Here is a 16,420-nt window from a genome sequence, read left to right as displayed (position 1 = left end):
AGGTTGAAAGTCATGCGTCCTCCGATACACAACCCAACCAAGCCGCACTGCTTATTAACACAGCGCGCATCTGACCCGGAAGCCAGCCGCACCAATGTGTTGGAGGAAACACCGTGCACCTGGCAACCTTGGTTAGCGTGCACTGCGCCCGGCCCGCCACAGGAGTCGCTGGTGCGCGATGAGACAAGGACATCCCTACCGACCAAGCCCTGGTGGAAGGGGAGTTGTTGTGCCATCTTCACGACTATGTTGGTGTGTTTGGACCATGGTGACGTGGCCAACGAGAAACTTGAAGCTCTCGAAAGCTTACAGCCCCCCGTCAATGTGGATGTTGGGGGTGTGCTCGAACCTCTGTTTCCCGTAGTCCACCATCAGCTCCTTTGTTTTGCTGACGTTGAGGTAAAGACGAGCGTCAGAGACGGTGTAGTAGGATTGCATCTTAGTCCTGTATTGATGCTTTGCCTGTTTGATGGTTTGTCGGAGGGCACAGCGGGATTTCTTTTAAGTGTCCGGGTTAGAGTCCCGCTCCTTGAAAGCGGCAGCTCTAGCCTTTAGCTCATTGCGGATGTTGCCTGTAATCCATGGCTTCTGGGGGGGGGGGGTGGAGTGTGTGTGGGTGGGGGTGTTGTGTAGAGTGTGTGTTGTGCAGGGTGTGTGTTGTGTGTACGTGTTGCATACCTTACTCAGGTGGTCTATAAGGCACTGTGCAGGGTTTTGCTACATACCTTACTCAGGTGGTCTCTAAGGCACTGTGCAGGGTTTTGCTACATACCTTAGTCAGGTGGTCTATAAGGCACTGTGCAGGGTTTTGCTACATACCTTACTCAGGTGGTCTATAAGGCATGTTGCTGGGTGCAGTGAGGCCCAGCTGTCGGCTATGTTGAGCAGCACCACGTTCAGGTGTTTCAGAGATGCTTTCAGTCTCTTACTGAGCGCCCCGCTGTAACTCTGCTCTACGAAGACTAGTACTCGTCTCGCCCTGCAGCCTGCCAAGTCTGCTAGCAGCTCTCCCACACTGTAGCGCTCCTTCAGGTCCGCCTGCATTAGGGGCGAGAGGAAAAACCAAATGATCACCCATCACCGTCTCTATCTAAACATACAGGTTCAACCCTGCTGTTTCATAGCCAGCCATCAGCTCACCCACAGAGGAATCCTGGGGAGAGGGAGACAAGCAGTCACACAACACCGATCTGTCACAGTCTTACGGACAATGACTTTACGTTCAATGCCAGCATGAGAAGCACACAGGTGTTCTAAAAGTTCATATAGCCTAACCTATATACGCTTCAGCCGTAATCTCAGAACCCCCAAAAAACAATGAGGTTATGAAAACCTGTTCAAACTGACATCCAAATGGATGGAGCATGAAATAACGACTAGCGACAAATCCTAGAGGGTGCTAGATCGATGTGTCAGAAGGGGTGGTGGATCAGGAACGTTCTAGAGCTGATCCGAGGCCCAGTGGGACGAGCATCAGAGAGAAGAATACATATACAAACCAAGGAGCTTTACCCCTGCAGGCGTTCACTGTCTGCTCTGCTCCTGATCCTGTCTGGTCTCCATAGTCTCTATAGTCTAAATAGTCTCTATAGTCTCTATAGTCTCTATAATCTAAATAGTCTCTATAGTCTAAATAGTCTCTATAGTCTCTATAGTCTCTATAGTCTCCATAGTCTCTATAGTCTCTATAGTCTAAATAGTCTCTATAGTCTCTATAATCTCTACTGTCTCTACAGTCTCTATAGTCTCTATAGTCTCTATAGTCTAAATAGCCTCTATAGTCTCTATAGTCTCTATAGTCTAAATAGTCTCTATAGTCTCTATAGTGTCTACTGTCTATATAGTCTCTATAATCTAAATGGTCTCTATAGTCTCTATAGTCTAAACGGTCTCTATAGTCTCTATAGTCTAAACAGTCTCTATAGTCTCTATAGTATAAATGGTCTCTGTAGTCTCTACGGTCTCTATAGTATTTATAGTCTAGAGAGACTCTATAGTCCCTACGGTCTCTATAGTCTCTACGGTCTTTACGGTCTCTATGGTCTCTACGGTCTCTACAGTCTCTATAGTCGAAATAGTCTCTATAGTCTCTACTGTCTCTATAGTCTCTACAATCTAAATGGTCTCTATAGTCTCTATGGTCTCTATAGTCTCTATAGTCTCTATAGTCTAAACAGTCTCTATAGTCTCTATAGTATAAATAGTCTCTATAGTCTCTATGGTCTCTATAGTCTCTATAGTCTATATAGTCTAAACGGTCTCTATAGTCTCTACGGTCTCTATAGTCTTTATAGTCTAGGGAGACTCTATAGTCCCCACGGTCTCTATAGTCTAAATGGTCTCTATGGTCTCTACAGTCTCTTCAGTCTATACAGTCTCTATAGTCTAAATAGTCTCTACGGTCTCAACGGTCTCTACGGTCTCTACTGTCTCTGTGGTCTCTACGGTCTCTACGGTCTCTATTGCCTCTATAGTCTCTATTGCCTCTATAGTCTCTATAATCTCTATGGTCTCTATGGTCTCTATAGTCTCTATAGTATCTATAGTCTCTAAAGTCTCTATAGTCTAAATGGTCTCTAAAGTCTCTATAGTCTAAATGGTCTCTAAAGTCTCTATAGTCTAAATGGGCTCTATAGTCTCTATAGTCTATATTCTCTACGGTCTCTACGGTCTCTATAGCCTCTATAGTCTCTATAGTCTAAATGGTCTATAAGGCCTCGGGCCTTATATAGGCAACAACTGGTATGGTGGGCGAGTCCGAGCTAACCAAGCTAGTTGGTGATGTTAACAGTGACGTTTCTGTTGATGGCACAGGAGAACTCTTCGTGGTTCTGGTCCTGGTTGATGACAAGAGTGGAAGAACTGTCAATGTCACTCCAGCAATTTCTGCTCTCCATGTTAGGCTGCCAATACATCTGGAGTGAAATCTCACACCGTTGGCCACTCGTAGACATTATTTCCCTTGCCTCCAGGCATGCATCGATTAACTTTTGTATGAGCGTGTATAGCACATGGGGATGTGTGTACCTTACTCCTCAGCCTGAAGTGTCCCCACTTGTGCCAGGGAATAGCTAGCTTTTCACGTGATGCCAACTGGTAAGACGCTTCAGGAGGGCGATCAATCTGAGCCTTGTGTGTCTTATGAAAGACTCTGAGGAGGGTCGTTGATGTTACGGTTCAACCCGGCAGGAGACCCGTGAGGGTCGTTGATGTTACGGTTCAACCGGGCACGGAGACCCGTGAGGGTCGTTGATGTAACGGTTCAACCCGGCAGGAGACCCGTGAGGGTCGTTGATGTAACGGTTCAACCCGGCAGGAGACCCGTGAGGGTCGTTGATGTTACGGTTCAACCCGGCAGGAGACCCGTGAGGGTCGTTGATGTAACGGTTCAACCCGGCAGGAGACCCGTGAGGGTCGTTGATGTAACGGTTCAACCCGGCACGGAGACCCGTGAGGGTCATTGATGTAACGGTTCAACCCGGCAGGAGACCCGTGAGGGTCGTTGATATAACGGTTCAACCCGGCACAGAGACCCGTGAGGGTCGTTGATGTAACGGTTCAACCCGGCACGGAGACCCGTGAGGGTCGTTGATGTTACGGTTCAACCCGGCAGGAGACCCGTGAGGATCGTTGATGTAACGGTTCAACCCGGCAGGAGACCCGTGAGGGTCGTTGATGTAACGGTTCAACCCGGCACGGAGACCCGTGAGGGTCGTTGATGTAACGGTTCAACCCGGCACGGAGACCCGTGAGGGTCGTTGATGTTACGGTTCAACCCGGCACGGAGACCCGTGAGGGTCGTTGATGTAACGGTTCAACCCGGCAGGAGACCCGTGAGGGTCGTTGATGTTACGGTTCAACCCGGCAGGAGACCCGTGAGGGTCGTTGATGTTACGGTTCCACCCGGCAGGAGACCCGTGAGGGTCGTTGATGTTACGGTTCAACTCGACACTTTACTCTTAGTATTCCTCACACTCCCATAAAACTCCCGCAGGATAGCGTTTAACCGTTCTTTTGTCGTTGTCTCAGACTCAAGAGAGAAAGCTATGCCCTTTTCTTGCTCCCGAGTGGCGCATGGGTCTAAGGCACTGCATCTCAGTGCAAGAGGCATCACTACAGTCCCTGGATTGAATCCTGGCTGCATCATATCTGGCTGTGATTGGGGGTCCCATAGGGTGGTGAATAATTGGCCCAGCATTGTCCGGGTTTAGCCAGGGTAGGCCGTCATTGTAAATAAGAATTTGTTCTTAACTGACTTGCCTACTAAAATAAATAAAACTGTATTTTAGCCAGTCGCAGTAACATTTCAGTGCCCAGTTAGTCTGCTTCGCTGTGTTGGCTTCAATACGGCTCTTTTGCAGGGTGTTTTCCTCCACTCGTTCGTGTCGACTGGTTATTATGGGATTGTTGTCCCCTCCAATCTCCTGTTCCCACCACTCTTTAAAATGCATGTTAAATTCATGTTGAACACAGACCTTGCTGGTCAATTAATGAATGGAATTCTGAGTGTTTACGGTTTCCATGGTGAAGAATTAGTTTCAAATTCATTCTTGGGTTTCTAGTATACTGGCATGGGAGAGATTGCATTTTTAAAATGATACATTGTTGCACAGGTCGTAGAGGTAGACAGGTAGTTGAACACAACCCCCCAGCTGTTTTAAACCACATGGTAGCATGGAAGAATAATGTGTTTTCCTGAGAGAGATGAAGTTCATGACAGTGGAATTATGACATAAACACGTCAGGCAGTCAGTTAGGGACTACAGGATGGAATCAGTTAGGGACTACAGGATGGAATCAGTTAGTGACTACAGGATGGAATCAGTTAGGGACTACAGGATGGAATCAGTTAGTGACTACAGGATGGAATCAGTTAGGGACTACAGGATGGAATCAGTTAGGATGGAGTCAGTTAGAGACTACAGGATGGAATCAGTTAGTGACTACAGGATGGGAGTCAGTTAGGGACTACAGGATGGAATCAGTTAGGGACTACGGGATGGAATCAGTTAGTAACTACAGGATGGGAGTCAGTTAGGGACTACAGGATGGGAGTCAGTTAGGGACTACAGGATGGAATCAGTTAGGGACTACAGGATGGGAGTCAGTTAGGGACTACAGGATGGGAGTCAGTTAGGGACTACAGGATGGGAGTCAGTTAGTGACTACAGGATGGGAGTCAGTTAGGGACTACAGGATGGGAGTCAGTTAGGGACTACAGGATGGGATCAGTTAGTGACTACAGGATGGAATCAGTTAGGATGGAATCAGTTAGTGACTACAGGATGGAATCAGTTAGTGAATACAGGATGGAATCAGTTAGTGACTACAGGATGGAATCAGTTAGGGACTACAGGATGGGAGTCAGTTAGTGACTACAGGATGGAATCAGTTAGGGACTACAGGATGGAATCAGTTAGTGACTACATGATGGAATCAGTTAGTGACTACAGGATGGAATCAGTTAGGGACTACAGGATGGGAGTCAGTTAGTGACTACAGGATGGAATCAGTTAGGGACTACAGGATGGAATCAGTTAGTGACTACAGGATGGAATCAGTTAGTGACTACAGGATGGAATCAGTTAGGGACTACAGGATGGGAGTCAGTTAGTGACTACAGGATGGAATCAGTTAGGGACTACAGGATGGAATCAGTTAGTGACTACAGGATGGAATCAGTTAGAGACTACAGGATGGAATCAGTTAGGGACTACAGGATGGGAGTCAGTTAGGGACTACAGGATGGGAGTCAGTTAGGGACTACAGGATGGGATCAGTTAGTGACTACAGGATGGAATCAGTTAGGATGGAATCAGTTAGTGACTACATGATGGAATCAGTTAGTGACTACAGGATGGAATCAGTTAGTGACTACAGGATGGAATCAGTTAGTGACTACAGGATGGAATCAGTTAGGGACTACAGGATGGGAGTCAGTTAGTGACTACAGGATGGAATCAGTTAGGGACTACAGGATGGAATCAGTTAGTGACTACAGGATGGAAACAGTTAGTGACTACAGGATGGAATCAGTTAGGGACTACAGGATGGGAGTCAGTTAGTGACTACAGGATGGAATCAGTTAGGGACTACAGGATGGAATCAGATAGTGACTACAGGATGGAATCAGTTAGTGACTACAGGATGGAATCAGTTAGGGACTACAGGATGGGAGTCAGTTAGTGACTACAGGATGGAATCAGTTAGTGACTACAGGATGGAATCAGTTAGGGACTACAGGATGGGAGTCAGTTAGTGACTACAGGATGGAATCAGTTAGTGACTACAGGATGGAATCAGTTAGTGACTACAGGATGGAATCAGTTAGTGACTACAGGAAGACAGTCAGTTAGTGACTACAGGATGGAATCAGTTAGTGACTACAGGATGGAATCAGTTAGTGACTACATGATGGCAGTCAGTTAGTGACTACAGGATGGCAGTCAGTTAGGGACTACAGGATGGAATCAGTTAGAGACTACATGATGGCAGTCAGTTAGTGACTACAGGATGGCAGTCAGTTAGTGACTACAGGATGGAATCAGTTAGTGACTACATGATGGAATCAGTTAGGATGGAATCAGTTAGAGACTACATGATGGCAGTCAGTTAGTGACTACAGGATGGCAGTCAGTTAGTGACTACAGGATGGAATCAGTTAGTGACTACATGATGGAATCAGTTAGGATGGAATCAGTTAGAGACTACATGATGGCAGTCAGTTAATGACTACAGGATGGCAGTCAGTTAGGGACTACAGGATGGAATCAGTTAGGATGGAATCAGTTAGTGACTACAGGATGGAATCAGTTAGGATGGAATCAGTTAGAGACTACAGGATGGCAGTCAGTTAGTGACTACAGGATGGCAGTCAGTTAGGGACTACAGGATGGAGTCAGTTAGAGACTACATGATGGAATCAGTTAGGATGGAATCAGTTAGAGACTACAGGATGGCAGTCAGTTAGTGACTACAGGATGGCAGTCAGTTAGGGACTACAGGATGGAATCAGTTAGTGACTACAGGATGGAATCAGTTAGGATGGAATCAGTTAGTGACTACAGGATTGAATCAGTTAGGATGGAATCAGTTAGAGACTACAGGATGGAATCAGTTAGGATGGAATCAGTTAGAAACTACAGGATGGCAGTCAGTTAGTGACTACAGGATGGAATCAGTTAGAGACTACAGGATGGAATCAGTTAGGATGGAATCAGTTAGAGACTCCAGGATGGAATCAGTTAGGATGGAATCAGTTAGAGACTACATGATGGCAGTCAGTTAGTGACTACAGGATGGCAGTCAGTTAGTGACTACAGGATGGCAGTCAGTTAGTGACTACATGATGGAATCAGTTAGGATGGAATCAGTTAGAGACTACATGATGGCAGTCAGTTAGTGACTACAGGATGGCAGTCAGTTAGGGACTACAGGATGGGAGTCAGTTAGTGACTACAGGATGGAATCAGTTACGGACTACAGGATGGAATCAGTTAGTGACTACAGGATGGAATCAGTTAGTGACTACAGGATGGAATCAGTTAGGGACTACAGGATGGGAGTCAGTTAGGGACTACATGATGGGAGTCAGTTAGGGACTACAGGATGGGAGTCAGTTAGTGACTACAGGATGGGAGTCAGTTAGTGACTACAGGATGGAATCAGTTAGGATGGAATCAGTTAGTGACTACAGGATGGAATCAGTTAGTGACTACAGGATGGAATCAGTTAGGATGGAATCAGTTAGTGACTACAGGATGGAATCAGTTAGGGACTACAGGATGGAATCAGTTAGGATGGAATCAGTTAGTGACTACAGGATGGCAGTCAGTTAGTGACTACAGGATGGAATCAGTTAGGGACTACAGGATGGAATCAGTTAGGATGGAGTCAGTTAGAGACTACAGGATGGAATCAGTTAGGATGGAATCAGTTAGAGATTACAGAATGGCAGTCAGTTAGTGACTACAGGATGGCAGTCAGTTAGGGACTACGGGATGGAATCATTTAGTGACTACAGGATGGAATCAGTTAGGATGGAATCAGTTAGTGACTACAGGATGGCAGTCAGTTAGTGACTACAGGATGGAATCAGTTAGGGACTACAGGATGGAATCAGTTAGGATGGAGTCAGTTAGAGACTACAGGATGGAATCAGTTAGGATGGAATCAGTTAGAGACTACAGAATGGCAGTCAGTTAGTGACTACAGGATGGCAGTCAGTTAGGGACTACAGGATGGAATCAGTTAGGATGGAATCAGTTAGAGACTACAGGATGGCAGTCAGTTAGTGACTACAGGATGGCAGTCAGTTAGGGACTACAGGATGGAATCAGTTGGTGACTACAGGATGGAATCAGTTAGGATGGAATCAGTTAGTGACTACAGGATGGAATCAGTTAGGATGGAATCAGTTAGAGACTACAGGATGGCAGTCAGTTAGTGACTACAGGATGGAATCAGTTAGAGACTACAGGATGGAATCAGTTAGGATGGAATCAGTTAGAGACTCCAGGATGGAATCAGTTAGGATGGAATCAGTTAGAGACTACATGATGGCAGTCAGTTAGTGACTACAGGATGGCAGTCAGTTAGTGACTACAGGATGGAATCAGTTAGTGACTACAGGATGGAATCAGTTAGTGACTACAGGATGGCAGTCAGTTAGTGACTACAGGATGGAATCAGTTAGTGACTACAGGATGGAATCAGTTAGTGACTACATGATGGCAGTCAGTTAGTGACTACAGGATGGCAGTCAGTTAGGGACTTCAGGATGGAATCAGTTAGAGACTACATGATGGCAGTCAGTTAGTGACTACAGGATGGCAGTCAGTTAGTGACTACAGGATGGAATCAGTTAGTGACTACATGATGGAATCAGTTAGGATGGAATCAGTTAGAGACTACATGATGGCAGTCAGTTAGTGACTATAGGATGGCAATCAGTTAGTGACTACAGGATGGAATCAGTTAGTGACTACATGATGGAATCAGTTAGGATGGAATCAGTTAGAGACTACATGATGGCAGTCAGTTAGTGACTACAGGATGGCAGTCAGTTAGGGACTACAGGATGGAATCAGTTAGTGACTACAGGTTGGAATCAGTTAGTATGGAATCAGTTAGTGACTACAGGATGGAATCAGTTAGTGACTACATGATGGAATCAGTTAGGATGGAATCAGTTAGAGACTACATGATGGCAGTCAGTTAGTGACTATAGGATGGCAATCAGTTAGTGACTACAGGATGGAATCAGTTAGTGACTACATGATGGAATCAGTTAGGATGGAATCAGTTAGAGACTACATGATGGCAGTCAGTTAGTGACTACAGGATGGCAGTCAGTTAGGGACTACAGGATGGAATCAGTTAGTGACTACAGGATGGAATCAGTTAGGATTGAATCAGTTAGTGACTACAGGATGGAATCAGTTAGGATGGAATCAGTTAGAGACTACAGGATGGCAGTCAGTTAGTGACTACAGGATGGCAGTCAGTTAGGGACTACAGGATGGAGTCAGTTAGAGACTACAGGATGGAATCAGTTAGGATGGAATCAGTTAGAGACTACAGGATGGCAGTCAGTTAGTGACTACAGGATGGCAGTCAGTTAGGGACTACAGGATGGAATCAGTTAGTGACTACAGGATGGAATCAGTTAGGATGGAATCAGTTAGTGACTACAGGATGGAATCAGTTAGGATGGAATCAGTTAGAGACTACAGGATGGAATCAGTTAGGATGGAATCAGTTATAGACTACAGGATGGCAGTCAGTTAGTGACAACAGGATGGCAGTCAGTTAGGGACTACAGGATGGAATCAGTTAGTGACTACAGGATGGAATCAGTTAGGGTGGAATCAGTTAGAGACTACAGGATGGCAGTCAGTTAGTGACTACAGGATGGAATCAGTTAGAGACTACAGGATGGAATCAGTTAGGATGGAATCAGTTAGAGACTCCAGGATGGAATCAGTTAGGATGGAATCAGTTAGAGACTACATGATGGCAGTCAGTTAGTGACTACAGGATGGCAGTCAGTTAGTGACTACAGGATGGAATCAGTTAGTGACTACAGGAAGGAATCAGTTAGTGACTACAGGAAGACAGTCAGTTAGTGACTACAGGATGGAATCAGTTAGTGACTACAGGATGGAATCAGTTAGTGACTACATGATGGCAGTCAGTTAGTGACTACAGGATGGCAGTCAGTTAGGGACTACAGGATGGAATCAGTTAGAGACTACATGATGGCAGTCAGTTAGTGACTACAGGATGGCAGTCAGTTAGTGACTACAGGATGGAATCAGTTAGTGACTACATGATGGAATCAGTTAGGATGGAATCAGTTAGAGACTACATGATGGCAGTCAGTTAGTGACTACAGGATGGCAGTCAGTTAGTGACTACAGGATGGAATCAGTTAGTGACTACATGATGGAATCAGTTAGGATGGAATCAGTTAGAGACTACATGATGGCAGTCAGTTAATGACTACAGGATGGCAGTCAGTTAGGGACTACAGGATGGAATCAGTTAGGATGGAATCAGTTAGTGACTACAGGATGGAATCAGTTAGGATGGAATCAGTTAGAGACTACAGGATGGCAGTCAGTTAGTGACTACAGGATGGCAGTCAGTTAGGGACTACAGGATGGAGTCAGTTAGTGACTACATGATGGAATCAGTTAGGATGGAATCAGTTAGAGACTACAGGATGGCAGTCAGTTAGTGACTACAGGATGGCAGTCAGTTAGGGACTAAAGGATGGAATCAGTTAGTGACTACAGGATGGAATCAGTTAGGATGGAATCAGTTAGAAACTACAGGATGGAATCAGTTAGGATGGAATCAGTTAGAGACTACAGGATGGAATCAGTTAGGATGGAATCAGTTAGAGACTACAGGATGGCAGTCAGTTAGTGACTACAGGATGGAATCAGTTAGAGACTACAGGATGGAATCAGTTAGGATGGAATCAGTTAGAGACTCCAGGATGGAATCAGTTAGGATGGAATCAGTTAGAGACTACATGATGGCAGTCAGTTAGTGACTACAGGATGGCAGTCAGTTAGTGACTACAGGATGGCAGTCAGTTAGTGACTACATGATGGAATCAGTTAGGATGGAATCAGTTAGAGACTACATGATGGCAGTCAGTTAGTGACTACAGGATGGCAGTCAGTTAGGGACTACAGGATGGGAGTCAGTTAGTGACTACAGGATGGAATCAGTTACGGACTACAGGATGGAATCAGTTAGTGACTACAGGATGGAATCAGTTAGTGACTACAGGATGGAATCAGTTAGGGACTACAGGATGGGAGTCAGTTAGGGACTACATGATGGGAGTCAGTTAGGGACTACAGGATGGGAGTCAGTTAGTGACTACAGGATGGGAGTCAGTTAGTGACTACAGGATGGAATCAGTTAGGATGGAATCAGTTAGTGACTACAGGATGGAATCAGTTAGTGACTACAGAATGGAATCAGTTAGGATGGAATCAGTTAGTGACTACAGGATGGAATCAGTTAGGGACTACAGGATGGAATCAGTTAGGATGGAGTCAGTTAGAGACTACAGGATGGAATCAGTTAGGATGGAATCAGTTAGAGACTACAGAATGGCAGTCAGTTAGTGACTACAGGATGGCAGTCAGTTAGGGACTACGGGATGGAATCATTTAGTGACTACAGGATGGAATCAGTTAGGATGGAATCAGTTAGTGACTACAGGATGGCAGTCAGTTAGTGACTACAGGATGGAATCAGTTAGGGACTACAGGATGGAATCAGTTAGGATGGAGTCAGTTAGAGACTACAGGATGGAATCAGTTAGGATGGAATCAGTTAGAGACTACAGAATGGCAGTCAGTTAGTGACTACAGGATGGCAGTCAGTTAGGGACTACAGGATGGAATCAGTTAGGATGGAATCAGTTAGAGACTACAGGATGGCAGTCAGTTAGTGACTACAGGATGGCAGTCAGTTAGGGACTACAGGATGGAATCAGTTAGTGACTACAGGATGGAATCAGTTAGGATGGAATCAGTTAGTGACTACAGGATGGAATCAGTTAGGATGGAATCAGTTAGAGACTACAGGATGGCAGTCAGTTAGTGACTACAGGATGGAATCAGTTAGAGACTACAGGATGGAATCAGTTAGGATGGAATCAGTTAGAGACTCCAGGATGGAATCAGTTAGGATGGAATCAGTTAGAGACTACATGATGGCAGTCAGTTAGTGACTACAGGATGGCAGTCAGTTAGTGACTACAGGATGGAATCAGTTAGTGACTACAGGATGGAATCAGTTAGTGACTACAGGATGGCAGTCAGTTAGTGACTACAGGATGGAATCAGTTAGTGACTACAGGATGGAATCAGTTAGTGACTACATGATGGCAGTCAGTTAGTGACTACAGGATGGCAGTCAGTTAGGGACTTCAGGATGGAATCAGTTAGAGACTACATGATGGCAGTCAGTTAGTGACTACAGGATGGCAGTCAGTTAGTGACTACAGGATGGAATCAGTTAGTGACTACATGATGGAATCAGTTAGGATGGAATCAGTTAGAGACTACATGATGGCAGTCAGTTAGTGACTATAGGATGGCAATCAGTTAGTGACTACAGGATGGAATCAGTTAGTGACTACATGATGGAATCAGTTCGGATGGAATCAGTTAGAGACTACATGATTGCAGTCAGTTAGTGACTACAGGATGGCAGTCAGTTAGGGACTACAGGATGGAATCAGTTAGTGACTACAGGTTGGAATCAGTTAGGATGGAATCAGTTAGTGACTACAGGATGGAATCAGTTAGTGACTACATGATGGAATCAGTTAGGATGGAATCAGTTAGAGACTACATGATGGCAGTCAGTTAGTGACTATAGGATGGCAATCAGTTAGTGACTACAGGATGGAATCAGTTAGTGACTACATGATGGAATCAGTTAGGATGGAATCAGTTAGAGACTACATGATGGCAGTCAGTTAGTGACTACAGGATGGCAGTCAGTTAGGGACTACAGGATGGAATCAGTTAGTGACTACAGGATGGAATCAGTTAGGATGGAATCAGTTAGTAACTACAGGATGGAATCAGTTAGGATGGAATCAGTTAGAGACTACAGGATGGCAGTCAGTTAGTGACTACAGGATGGCAGTCAGTTAGGGACTACAGGATGGAGTCAGTTAGAGACTACAGGATGGAATCAGTTAGGATGGAATCAGTTAGAGACTACAGGATGGCAGTCAGTTAGTGACTACAGGATGGCAGTCAGTTAGGGACTACAGGATGGAATCAGTTAGTGACTACTGGATGGAATCAGTTAGGATGGAATCAGTTAGTGACTACAGGATGGAATCAGTTAGGATGGAATCAGTTAGAGACTACAGGATGGAATCAGTTAGGATGGAATCAGTTATAGACTACAGGATGACAGTCAGTTAGTGACTACAGGATGGAATCAGTTAGAGACTACAGGATGGAATCAGTTAGGATGGAATCAGTTAGAGACTCCAGGATGGAATCAGTTAGGATGGAATCAGTTAGAGACTACATGATGGCAGTCAGTTAGTGACTACAGGATGGCAGTCAGTTAGTGACTACAGGATGGAATCAGTTAGTGACTACAGGATGGAATCAGTTAGTGACTACAGGATGGCAGTCAGTTAGTGACTACAGGATGGGAATCAGTAAGTGACTACAGGATGGAATCAGTTAGGATTGAATCAGTTAGTGACTACAGGATGGAATCAAATAGTGACTACAGGATGGAATCAGTTAGTGACAACAGGATGGAATCAGTTAGTGACTACAGGATGGAATCAGTTAGGATGGAATCAGTTAGAGACTACAGGATGGCAGTCAGTTAGTGACTACAGGATGGAATCAGTTAGAGACTACAGGATGGAATCAGTTAGGATGAAATCAGTTAGAGACTCCAGGATGGAATCAGTTAGGATGGAATCAGTTAGAGACTACACGATGGCAGTCAGTTAGTGACTACAGGATGGCAGTCAGTTAGTGACTACAGGATGGAATCAGTTAGTGACTACAGGATGGAATCAGTTAGTGACTACAGGATGGCAGTCAGTTAGTGACTACAGGATGGAATCAGTTAGTGACTACAGGATGGAATCAGTTAGTGACTACATGATGGCAGTCAGTTAGTGACTACAGGATGGCAGTCAGTTAGGGACTTCAGGATGGAATCAGTTAGAGACTACATGATGGCAGTCAGTTAGTGACTACAGGATGGCAGTCAGTTAGTGACTACAGGATGGAATCAGTTAGTGACTACATGATGGAATCAGTTAGGATGGAATCAGTTAGAGACTACATGATGGCAGTCAGTTAGTGACTATAGGATGGCAATCAGTTAGTGACTACAGGATGGAATCAGTTAGTGACTACATGATGGAATCAGTTAGGATGGAATCAGTTAGAGACTACATGATGGTAGTCAGTTAGTGAGTACAGGATGGCAGTCAGTTAGGGACTACAGGATGGAATCAGTTAGTGACTACAGGTTGGAATCAGTTAGGATGGAATCAGTTAGTGACTACAGGATGGAATCAGTTAGTGACTACATGATGGAATCAGTTAGGATGGAATCAGTTAGAGACTACATGATGGCAGTCAGTTAGTGACTACAGGATGGAATCAGTTAGTGACTACATGATGGAATCAGTTAGGATGGAATCAGTTAGAGACTACATGATGGCAGTCAGTTAGTGACTACAGGATGGCAGTCAGTTAGGGACTACAGGATGGAATCAGTTAGTGACTACAGGATGGAATCAGTTAGGATGGAATCAGTTAGTGACTACAGGATGGAATCAGTTAGGATGGAATCAGTTAGAGACTACAGGATGGCAGTCAGTTAGTGACTACAGGATGGCAGTCAGTTAGGGACTACAGGATGGAGTCAGTTAGAGACTACAGGATGGAATCAGTTAGGATGGAATCAGTTAGAGACTACAGGATGGCAGTCAGTTAGTGACTACAGGATGGCAGTCAGTTAGGGACTACAGGATGGAATCAGTTAGTGACTACAGGATGGAATCAGTTAGGATGGAATCAGTTAGTGACTACAGGATGGAATCAGTTAGGATGGAATCAGTTAGAGACTACAGGATGGAATCAGTTAGGATGGAATCAGTTATAGACTACAGGATGACAGTCAGTTAGTGACTACAGGATGGAATCAGTTAGAGACTACAGGATGGAATCAGTTAGGATGGAATCAGTTAGAGACTCCAGGATGGAATCAGTTAGGATGGAATCAGTTAGAGACTACATGATGGCAGTCAGTTAGTGACTACAGGATGGCAGTCAGTTAGTGACTACAGGATGGAATCAGTTAGTGACTACAGGATGGAATCAGTTAGTGACTACAGGATGGCAGTCAGTTAGTGACTACAGGATGGAATCAGTTAGTGACTACAGGATGGAATCAGTTAGTGACTACACGATGGCAGTCAGTTAGTGACTACAGGATGGCAGTCAGTTAGTGACTACAGGATGGAATCAGTTAGTGACTACATGATGGAATCAGTTAGGATGGAATCAGTTAGAGACTACATGATGGCAGTCAGTTAGTGACTACAGGATGGCAGTCAGTTAGGGACTACAGGATGGAATCAGTTAGTGACTACAGGATGGAATCAGTTAGGATGGAATCAGTTAGTGACTACAGGATGGAATCAGTTAGGATGGAATCAGTTAGAGACTACAGGATGGAATCAGTTAGGATGGAATCAGTTATAGACTACAGGATGACAGTCAGTTAGTGACTACAGGATGGAATCAGTTAGAGACTACAGGATGGAATCAGTTAGGATGGAATCAGTTAGAGACTCCAGGATGGAATCAGTTAGGATGGAATCAGTTAGAGACTACATGATGGCAGTCAGTTAGTGACTACAGGATGGCAGTCAGTTAGTGACTACAGGATGGAATCAGTTAGTGACTACAGGATGGAATCAGTTAGTGACTACAGGATGGCAGTCAGTTAGTGACTACAGGATGGAATCAGTTAGTGACTACAGGATGGAATCAGTTAGTGACTACACGATGGCAGTCAGTTAGTGACTACAGGATGGCAGTCAGTTAGTGACTACAGGATGGAATCAGTTAGTGACTACATGATGGAATCAGTTAGGATGGAATCAGTTAGAGACTACATGATGGCAGTCAGTTAGTGACTACAGGATGGCAGTCAGTTAGTGACTACAGGATGGAATCAGTTAGTGACTACATGATGGAATCAGTTAGGATGGAATCAGTTAGAGACTACATGCTGGCAGTCAGTTAGTGACTACAGGATGGCAGTCAGTTAGGGACTACAGGATGGAATCAGTTAGTGACTACAGTTTGGAATCAGTTAGGATGGA

General features: G+C 44.8%; 1 protein-coding gene across 1 annotated transcript in view; it reads right to left on the bottom strand.

Moving 5' to 3' along the window:
- Window positions 1–306: 306 nt before the first annotated feature.
- LOC139380158 (uncharacterized) overlaps window positions 307–16,420 on the bottom strand; it is a 34,077-nt gene continuing 17,963 nt past the window's right edge. Inside the window, exons 6-7 of the mRNA XM_071122602.1 lie at window positions 820–1,038; window positions 307–462 (exon numbers count right to left, since the gene is read on the bottom strand). Coding sequence (XP_070978703.1) covers window positions 307–462; window positions 820–1,038 — 375 coding nt within the window. The remainder of the gene's footprint in view (window positions 463–819; window positions 1,039–16,420) is intronic.

The sequence above is a fragment of the Oncorhynchus clarkii genome, chromosome 22 (genome assembly GCF_045791955.1).
Source record: "Oncorhynchus clarkii lewisi isolate Uvic-CL-2024 chromosome 22, UVic_Ocla_1.0, whole genome shotgun sequence".
NCBI lineage: Eukaryota > Metazoa > Chordata > Actinopteri > Salmoniformes > Salmonidae > Oncorhynchus > Oncorhynchus clarkii.
Note: the sequence above shows the minus strand (reverse complement) of the source record. Positions and strands in the feature narration are given on the sequence as shown.